A 10,136-nucleotide genomic window follows, 5' to 3' on the forward strand; every position below is an offset into this window, starting at 1 on the left:
GGCGGAGCGAAGCGGCACCGCAAAGTGCTCCGTGATAACATCCAGGGCATCACGAAACCAGCCATCCGGCGCCTGGCTCGCCGTGGCGGGGTCAAGCGCATCTCGGGCTTGATCGACGAGGAGACCCGTGGGGTGCTGAAGGTTTTCCTGGAGAATGCGGTCACCTGCACTGAGCACGCCAAGCGCAAGACGGTCACTGCCATGGATGTGGTGTACGCTCTGAAACGCCAGGGCCGTACTCTCTATGGGTTCGGCGGCTGAGCAAATCGACCCTTTTCCAGCGAACCCAAAGGCTCTTTTCAGAGCCACCCAAACTCTCCAGGTGAGACCGGAGACCTGAGCACAGGAAAGGCAGCACATAGAGAGGGTGTCGTGTACCGCAGCTGGTTATTCCATATCTCGAATTGTAATTCTGCCCTGATGCGAAATGTCACAGATTGCAGTATTTCTATTTCATTCCTTCCAGGAATGATATTCAGTTCAGTTTTCATTCAGGGAAGCCTGCAGATGTTTTAATGGCCTGTTGTTACACTCTGTCTGTTACAGTTTTCGGACTAATTATACCTGGGTGAAAGAAAAATGAGCCGATAAATTGAGATTGTGTAACTTTATTAGCGTACACTATTAGCTTTGAAGATGCTTAAATCGGCGGTGTTATTTAGATTCATTAACGGAGGTGACACGGCCGGTTGATTACTATGAGATAACAAGGTGTGGAGCTGGATGAACACAGCAGGCCAAGCAGCATCAGAGGAGCAGGAAGGCTGACGTTTCGGGCCTAGACCCTTCTTCAGAAGTTTGTCTAGGCTGTGTTAAAACCCCGCACTTTCCTCCTACCTGTTACGGGCAGATCAGGCAATGATCCCGCGTCCTGTCCGCGTTAACTGACAGTTAGGTTTAAAAAGAAATCCCACAAAGTACAGATTTTATCGTCGTTGGACTTTATTTTGCATTTAAATATTTAACTTAATTTCAGGATTGCGAGGGTAAAATCGGCGGGCTTTTTGAAATTGACAACTTGTCATTTCAAGTTAACCAATCAGACTCCAACAACTGTTTTATTACTTTTTCTGTACCTTCCGCAGTTGTTTTTCAGTGGGTTGAGAGACGGAACTGTATCCAATCGCAGCTCGAAGGCGGGCTCTTCATTCCCTTAAATAGGCAGCACCGCAGGAGACTCAACATTGATAGCAGCAGCGTATAAATGTGAAAAGTGAAGAGAATGGCCAGAACCAAGCAGACAGCGCGCAAATCTACCGGAGGGAAAGCTCCCCGCAAGCAGCTGGCGACCAAAGCGGCCCGCAAGAGTGCTCCGGCCACGGGCGGAGTGAAGAAGCCTCATCGCTACAGGCCCGGCACGGTGGCTCTGCGGGAGATCCGTCGCTACCAGAAATCGACCGAGCTGCTGATCCGCAAACTGCCCTTCCAGCGCCTGGTGCGAGAGATCGCTCAGGACTTCAAGACCGACCTGCGGTTCCAGAGCTCGGCCGTGATGGCCCTGCAGGAGGCTAGCGAGGCTTACCTGGTGGGGCTGTTTGAGGACACCAACCTGTGTGCCATCCACGCCAAGCGAGTCACCATCATGCCCAAAGACATCCAGCTGGCACGCCGGATCCGCGGGGAGCGCGCTTAAACGGAGCGTGCCCGGCCCTGCGCATTAACCCCGAGAAACCCAACGGCTCTTTTCAGAGCCACGAAACTATCTAAAAAGAGCCGAACTGATGCATGATGTGTGTTTCGTTGTTATTTAGCCATATCTTATTGCACCGGGATAGGGGGAGGGGAAGGGGGTTTTGGAATAAATAGAGGAGAGGATAGGTGGAGAGGAAACAAACAGGTCGAAGAGGCGGGGATGGAGCCAGGAAAGGTGAGTGTAGGTAGGGAGTTAGGAAGGGGATAGGTCAGTCCAGGGAGGACGGACAGGTCAAGGGGGCGGGATGAGGTTGGTCGGTAGGAGATGGAGGTGCGGCTTGAGGTGGGAGGAGGGGATAGCTGGGAGGAAGAACAGGTTAGGGAGGCAGGGACGAGCTGGACTGGTTTTGGGATGCGGTAGGGGGAGGGGAGATTTTGAAACTTGTGAAATCCACATTGATACCATTGGGCTGCAGGGTTCCCAAGCGGAATATGAGTTGCTGTTCCTGCAACCTTCGGGTGGTATCGTTGTGGCACTGCAGGAGGCCCAGGATGGACATGTTGTCTGAGGAATGGGAGGGGGAGTTGAAATGGTTCGCGACTGGGAGGTGCAGTTGTTTATTGCGAACCGAGCGTAGGTGTTCTGCAAAGCGGTCCCCGAGTCTCCGCTTGGTTTCCCCGATGTAGAGGAGGCCACACCGGGTACAGCGGATGCAGTATACCACATTGGCAGATGTGCAGGTGAACATCTGCTTGATGTGGAAAGTCTTCTTGGGGCCTGGGATGGGGGTGAGGGAGGAGGTATGGGGGCAGGTGTAGCACTTCCTGCGGTTGCAGGGAAAAGTGCCGGGTGTGGTGGAGCTGGATGGGAGTGTGGAGCGGACAAGGGAGTCACGGAGAGAGTTGTCCCTCCGGAAAGCCCCCTCCTCCCACCTCAAGCCGCACCTCCATCTCCTACCGACCAATCTCATCCCGCCCCCTTGACCTGTCCGTCCTCCCTGGACTGACCTATCCCCTTCCTGACTCCCTCCCTACACTCACCTTTACTGGCTCCATCCCCGCCTCTTCGACCTGTTTGTTTCCTCTCCACCTATCCTCTCCTCTGTCCCTCTTCTATCCCCCTCCCACTCTCTCCCTATTTATTCCAAAACCCCCTTCCCCTCCCCCTTTTCTGATGAAGGGTCTCGGCCCGAAACGTCAGCCTCTCTGCTCCTATGATGCTGCTTGGCCTGCTGTGTTCATCCAGCCCTGCACCTTGTTGTCTCGGATTCTCCAGCATCTGCAGTTCCTATTATCTCTTATTGCACCGGCCTATTTTAGCTGTATTTGCAGGAACTGCATCTGGCTGAAAAAAAACACAAGTGCGTAGGACTGATACATTCGTGTGACTTAAATTAAAACTCAAGAAGCGTATTTTAATTATAAGTTGAGATTTAAATTAATCACAAAATTGAAGTACGGGATCCCTGTATGCAAATTAGAAACTCACGATAAAACCTCTCTGTGCTTTTTGCCTCCCTTGGCTTTTCCTCCAGCTCTCCTTTCAGCGTCCTGTTTGTTTACCTTAGATTCCAGCATCTGCTGTTTCTTTTTTCTGATAACTGTGACCATGGCTGAGAAGGAGGGCGGGGAAAATGGCGCCAAATCGTTAAACGCTTTCTTACAAATTTGAAAATCCCGCCAATATGTAGAAACCAGGAGGCCGTTTTACGCAGAAGAATGCAAGTGTACTTAACCAGTTGATTTGATTTTCAGATTACAAGATCTGTAGTTCACACAATTTGTTTCCTCATTCCACAAGAGGCTTCTCTCTCTCACTCACTCTCTCTCGCTACTGTGTTGCTTTAAATGTTTTTTTTTAGAATCTCCTCGAATTATTCTTACCGCTATCTCATGTCCCCCTTTTGCCCTCCGGATCTCCCTCTTCAGAATGCACCTCCTCTTTTTATACTGTTCATGAGATTCAGTTAAACCTCATTTTCAATATCTAATATCTTTTTTTCTATTCTCAACGTCGAACCTTAATAATCTAATTTCAACCATTGCTCATTAATCCTGCTTTGGTAGATGCTCTTCGAATGTGAACAAACGTTCCGATCAGTCAAACGGTCTCTTTCTGCTGTGTTTGGATTTCATGAACGTGCTTCCTGATCGGTGTATTGATAGGGACACCGTCTTTTCATTAGTTTTAAAGTCTCCCTCCCTTATTCTAGTTTACACCTTACTGCTGTAACTATTGAAGATATTTCTTAAAAATTGTCCAGTGAAAATATGTGGGTTGAAATTAGAAATAGGAAAGGAATGATCACCTTGATGAGATTGTATTAATAGGCCCCACAGTAGTCAGATGGACATTGACCAACATATATGTAGAGACATCTCAGACATATGTAAGGATAATAATGATGTTATACGTGATTTTAATTTTCCAAAGGTTGAGTGGTACTACACTAGTGTCAAAGGTTTGGATAGTGAAGAACTTGCTAATTGTGTTCAAGAAAATTTTCTTTAACATGTAAATATTCTTGGTAGAGATAGGAAAAAAAAAAAAACGTTTTCTTCAGTAATAGGTCAGGGCTAGTGATTGATATGATAGTCAGGAACACACTTTGGGTCTATGATTGTAATTCTATCAGCTTTAAATTAGTTATGAAAAAGATAATACTTCCTTGAAAGTTCACATTTTTAATTGAAGTAAGGCAAATATTAATGGTATGAGACAAGAACTTTCAAAAGTCATACAATAAAATCCCTATCGTGTGGAAACAGCAATTTGGCCCAACAAGTCCACACCGCCCTCCAAGAACATCCCACTCAGACCCATTCCCCTGTCTAACCCACCTAACCTAAATATCCCTGGGCACAATGGGCAATTTTAGCTTGGCCAATCCACCTACCCTGCACATCTTTGGACGGTGAGAAGAAACCAGAGCACCTGGAGGAAACCCACGCAGACATGGGGAGAATGTGCAAACTTCACACAGACAGTCGCCCAAGGCTGGAATCGCACCTGGGTCCCTGGCGCTCTGAAGTGCTAACCACTGTGCCACCCATTGGTAGTGGAGTGTTCACAGGTAAAGGGATGTCTGACAAGTGGAAGGCTTTCACAAGTGTCATGTGAAAGTTCAGAGTTTATATGATCATTTTAGAGTAAAAGGTAAGGCTGGTAGGATAAAGGAACAATGGATTAATAAAGATATTGAGGTTCTCGTTGGGAATACAAAAGAAATCGTATTAGATAGAGACAACTGTGTTCAAATGAGTACAGAGACAGGAGATAAAAAAAATGACCTTTTCATCGGTAATATGGCAGGGCTAGTTACTGATGTGATAGTGAGGGACCACTGTGGTTTTCGGGGCATTCTGAAGAGATCAGGAAAGCAAAGAGGGGATTCAAGAACGCTTTGGTGTTAAGATTTAGGATAATCCAAAGAGATACTACAAGATCATTAAAAGCAAGCGAGTGATTAGAGAGAAAGAGTTGAGCTCTTAATACAAAGGCTACCTATTTGAGTTTTGAAACTCAGAAGACAGGAGGAAATGCAAACAAATATTTCACAAATAAAATTGTTGGGGGAGAGAAATAGAAGCTAGAGAACTTAGGAAATAAATATTGATATTTTGAAAACAGTTCATATTACAGAAGAGGAAGCGTTGGAGGTCTTAGAAAGCATAGAGTTGACTAAATGTCCAGAATCTGATATACTGTATTGAGGATATTGTAGGAAGTTAAGGAGGAAATTGCAGAAACCCTTGCAGTAATGTTTGTATCGTCTATAACTATGATGAGGTGCAGCATGACTGGACGTAGGCTAATGTGCCTTTATTTTCAAGAAGGGATGTAAGGAGAAGCTTAGTAAGTATAGGCCTGTGAGTTTGAATTATGTGGTGGGTACATTGTTGGAGGTGATTCCAAAAGATAAAATTCATACGTATGGGGTAGGTGGGGGTTTTCAAAGAATGGTTAGGGATAGTCAGCATGGTTTTGAGTGAGGGAAATTAAAAAATTCAATCAATTTTGAGATATGAGGTAGTAACCAAAATGATTGAGAGCAGAGTGGTAGACTTTATTTATTTGGACTTTAGTGAAGTGTAGGGGTGACCTGCATACAACAAAGCGGCCCCTATTTGAACAAAGACACACAAGGACTATACAAAATGGGACGGTCTGCTCTAACATTTAAAGTGAAACATACTAATACCTTGGAAGAGATCTGCCCAAGGTCGTAGAAAGGCCCTGCAACCCATCATCTGAGACAACGAGGTGTAGAGCTGGATGAACACAGCAGGCCAAGCAGCATCAAATCAGTTTTGATAAGAGGATGCCTAAGAACGGACAAATGACTCCAGTCTCATCAATGAAAGGATGTTGCTCCACTAGAGACATAGCACCAGGGGTCTAAATCTTAGCTTAGACTAACTCCCTATACAGCTACAAAACAGAACAACAGCTAAAGGTATTTCATAGCAGTTAGCATTTTAAACTATAGTATTAGGAAAAAGAGGTTCTATTTAAAGAATTATTTTGATAATCACAAAAGTAGGTTTCAACATATAAACAGAATATAATACAAGCAGTTGAGGAAAACACATTTAAACCCATGTGAAAGTGAATCAGCTTTAGGACAGGCCTTATCTTACATCCAAAACAAGATAGATTGATCCAATTCATTAGTGACAAAGTGCTGGCAGTAAAAGTAGCTGTAGAACTTTACACTTTAATTACTGTTATAAGATTAGAACTTATCATGTAGCTGTTACTTAAAACTAACTGCCATATACATATCAGGATGGTGGGAAATATCAAATTTAATCAATCCTTTTAGAAAGGGGTCATACATAATACCACGAATAATAGGATTCAAACAGCTCTTAGAGATAAAGTCTGGGACAGACCAGGAGTATAGCTAATAACTTATAGAATGTGAATTAGTAGGATGCATAGAAAGATCCCCAAGGCCCAGTGATGACAATGTCTAGTAAACACCATGAGATAATGAGAACCTAGCCTGTTCCTATGACCATGACTGATTCGGTGTCCCAGGGGGTTGGGTGTTTGGATTAAGGTGAAGGACAGTGATTACTTTGCATTTGATTATTGTAACACGTAGTGTAAAATCAAAATGTGTCATTGATCTCTCTTCCAATCTGAGCTGTAGATTAAGGGAAATATGCTTTCTCACATCGAGAACAGATTTGTGGAAGACCCTTTGGCCGTCTCCCTGCATTAACTGGTTTCTTCTTGAATAAACATCTTCCACTTGCCTGAATCCTGTCTGCATCCTGAGTATTTGTTTCTCGCCAGGGTTTGGAGGGGGAAGCGTGGGAATGAGGAGGGTAAGCTCCTACACAAAGTCTTTGACAATGTTCTTCATGGCAGACGAAATAATAGGGTAAGATTACATGATATTTGTGGGGAGGCTGGAAGTTGGATTCAAAACTGGCTTGATGGTAGGAGACGGAGACGGCTTGGCAGTTGCTTTCTGGACCGGAGGCCTCTTACGAGTGGTGTTCCACTCCAACTGGTGTTGGGTCCACTTTTGTTTATCATTTATATAAATGATTTAGATGAGAATTTAGAAGGCATGGGTAGTAATTTTGAAGATGTTACCAAAATTAGTGGCATATTGAACAGTGAAGATGGTTATCTAAGATTACAAAGAGATCCTGATCAATTGGGTCAATGGCTTGAGGACGGGCAGATGGATTTACTGAGGCATTGCATTTTTGAAAAACAGAGCGGCAGGGCTTGTACAGATACAAGTAGAGCCTTGGATAGTGTTGTAGAACAGAGAGAACTAATGGATCAAGTGTATAGTTCTTTGAAGTTTGCATTAGCTGTAGACCACGAGGCACCTGGCTTCATTACTCACTCCTTTTGAGACTTTTACTGAAGCACTATATCAGATTCTGGTCACCCTGTTAGGGAAGGATATTATTGCTCTGGAGGAGATTCCGAAAAGATATACCAGGATGTTGAGATAACACAATGTGGAGCTCGAGGAACACAACAGGCCAGGCAGCAGAGAAGCAGGAAAGTTGACTTTTTCAGAAAAAGGGTCCTGACCCGAAAAGTCAACTTTTCGGCTGCCTGGCCTACTTTGCTACTCCTGCTCCACACTGTGTTATCTCATACTTACTAATTGATGCATTGGGTCATTTTAGCTCTTCTCAACTGTAGTTACAGGAAATATGAAACTGGTTGTAAGCGCGGCACTGAGATGCATTTATACGACGATGATTAAAGTCACAGGCAGTTATATAGCAATAACAAACAATGCAATCCGAACGCTATTACAATTGCGATTCATTATAAATTCGTGATAAACGTTTAACTCTCCATGCGGTTCAGCTGTTCCGTGAACGTGACTGACTGCAGCTTGTTAGTAAAGATTTCAAGTTAAATCATACACACAGTGACAGTAAGAGTATCAAATAGCAAAGGGACTGAACGGACATCAAACAATTAATGCACAAAAAGACATTCCGACAGCGGGGATGGTCTGGCTTCTTTTCACTGATGTTGTGGGTGGCTCTTAAAAGAGCCTTTGGGTTGTCAGATGAAATAATGGTCTCTTCACTTTTTAGTGGCGCCCCCAGCTGCGGTTTTCTTGGGTAGCAGCACGGCCTGAATATTAGGCAGCACCCCGCCCTGAGCGATGGTCACCCCTCCCAGCAGCTTGTTGAGCTCCTCGTCGTTGCGCACGGCCAGCTGGAGGTGCCTGGGGATGATGCGGGTCTTCTTGTTGTCCCGGGCGGCGTTACCAGCCAGCTCGAGGATTTCAGCCGTCAAATACTCGAGCACCGCAGCCAGATAGACCGGCGCTCCAGCACCCACACGCTCAGCATAATTACCCTTTCTCAGGAGCCTGTGAACACGGCCCACCGGGAACTGCAGGCCAGCCCGGGACGACCGAGACTTCGCCTTGGAGCGAGCTTTCCCACCAACACCCTTTCCTCTCCCAGACATGACCACAATCTCTCAAACACTTCCACAGAGAATACTGCAACCAGCCCACATTCCGACCACTTATACCTTCGGGAGGAATGGTGGTGCGGCCATTGATGATTGGCCACATTTTTCAGCATCTCCTAATATCGTTGCAATTCCCAATCAGATATCTGCTTCATTCACCAATCCGGAGAGGGCCCGGGGAGGAGGCCGGAAAATACCGGCGCCAAATCATCAACCGCTTTCTTTCCGATTTGAAAAGCCCGCCAATATGTACCAAAAAGTAGGAAGTTTAACACAATAGAATGCACGAATACTCGAGTTAGTTTACTCTTAGATTCTGAATGTACACTTTATTTCATCTCCCTTTCCCTCACCTCCTTGAATATCTCAATTTCTGACCTAGAATCGGATTTTCTGAACATTAAATGCAAGCGGAAACAAAAAAGCGCCAAAATCTGCACTCTGCAACTAATTTCAAAAACACCCGATAAGTTGATAAAACATTCGATAACGTTCTTCCAGGTGAGCGCATTAATTGCGGACACCGTTTTTCTAGAATATTTAAAAGCGGCCCTCCCTTATTGCACTCGATCAAAGTTCAGCAAAAGCTCCACATTTACTATGCCAGTCCGGCAGCTGTTCTGGTTTTATCTCGGCTCATTTTGGAAGTATCTCCCTACAGCAAAAAGCCTCAGCAACCTGACAAAACCCGCGAGGAGATCTGGAAATAAAACAAAAGGGTAAAAACGGAACTCAGAGGAAAAGTATATTTTCTTGCTTGCCCTTTTGCATACCGCACCGGGTCTTGTAGCTTCTGAATCGATTGCGTGACAGAGGGTAACAAGATCACACAGAAATTGCTCAAAATAGCTCATTGGTGTTTAACATGATCCCTGTCCACAGGCAGCGATTACAGGTGTGTATGAACACATCCGAGAACAAGCACGCACAGGGTCAGGGATAACTTGTTAATTTACAGAAGATTTATACAAATGTATAGTTCAGCTGTTTCAGGGAAGTTGTGGGTGGCTCTTTAAAGAGCCGTTGGGTTTTGGTTGTGTTTTTTTCAGTACACTGTGGTGTCTCACTTGGAACTGGTGTACTTGGTCACCGCCTTTGTACCCTCCGACACGGCGTGCTTGGCCAACTCCCCTGGCAGCAGCAGCCGCACGGCGGTCTGGATCTCCCGGGAGCTGATGGTGCTGCGCTTGTTGTAATGGGCCAGGCAGGAAGCTTCCCCCGCGATGCGCTCGAAAATATCGTTGACGAATGAGTTCATGATGCTCATAGCCTTGGAGGAGATGCCGGTGTCGGGGTGAACCTGCTTCATCACTTTGTAGATGTAGATGGAGTAACTTTCTTTCCTGGATCTTCTCTTCTTGCCGCTTTTCGCTGGCGCCCGCTTCACCACTTTCTTAGCGCCCTTCTTGGCAACTTATCCTTTCTTTTCCTCTACCATTGCGACAGTCAATGTCCAAAAACAGAACAAAAGAAAGCAGGCTCAGAGCTCGCTTTTTATAGCCTGATGGCGTCAGCAATGCTAATGAAG

General features: G+C 45.4%; 3 protein-coding genes and 1 pseudogene across 3 annotated transcripts in view; 2 read left to right on the top strand and 2 right to left on the bottom strand.

The window, feature by feature from the left end:
- The window catches only part of LOC109932226 (histone H4), a 118,839-nt gene extending 118,578 nt beyond the window's left edge, over positions 1 to 261 (top strand). The window contains exon 2 of the mRNA XM_048621076.1: positions 40 to 261. Coding sequence (XP_048477033.1) covers positions 40 to 261 — 222 coding nt within the window. The remainder of the gene's footprint in view (positions 1 to 39) is intronic.
- Positions 262 to 1,222: 961 nt separating this feature from the next.
- On the top strand, positions 1,223 to 1,633 carry LOC109932229 (histone H3). The gene has a single exon (XM_020531453.2). It carries the CDS (start codon positions 1,223 to 1,225, stop codon positions 1,631 to 1,633), a length of 411 nt encoding a protein of 136 aa, XP_020387042.1.
- Positions 1,634 to 7,712: 6,079 nt separating this feature from the next.
- LOC109932228 lies at positions 7,713 to 8,855 on the bottom strand (annotated as a pseudogene).
- A 55-nt stretch (positions 8,856 to 8,910) lies between these two features.
- On the bottom strand, positions 8,911 to 9,917 carry LOC125488169 (histone H2B 7-like). Its single transcript, XM_048621084.1, has one exon. The coding sequence runs from the start codon at positions 9,915 to 9,917 to the stop codon at positions 9,672 to 9,674; it is 246 nt and encodes an 81-aa protein (XP_048477041.1). The 3' UTR covers positions 8,911 to 9,671.
- Positions 9,918 to 10,136: the final 219 nt, after the last annotated feature.

This window comes from Rhincodon typus, unplaced genomic scaffold (assembly GCF_021869965.1).
Source record: "Rhincodon typus isolate 14 unplaced genomic scaffold, sRhiTyp1.1 hic_rhity00000051, whole genome shotgun sequence".
Taxonomy (NCBI): domain Eukaryota; kingdom Metazoa; phylum Chordata; class Chondrichthyes; order Orectolobiformes; family Rhincodontidae; genus Rhincodon; species Rhincodon typus.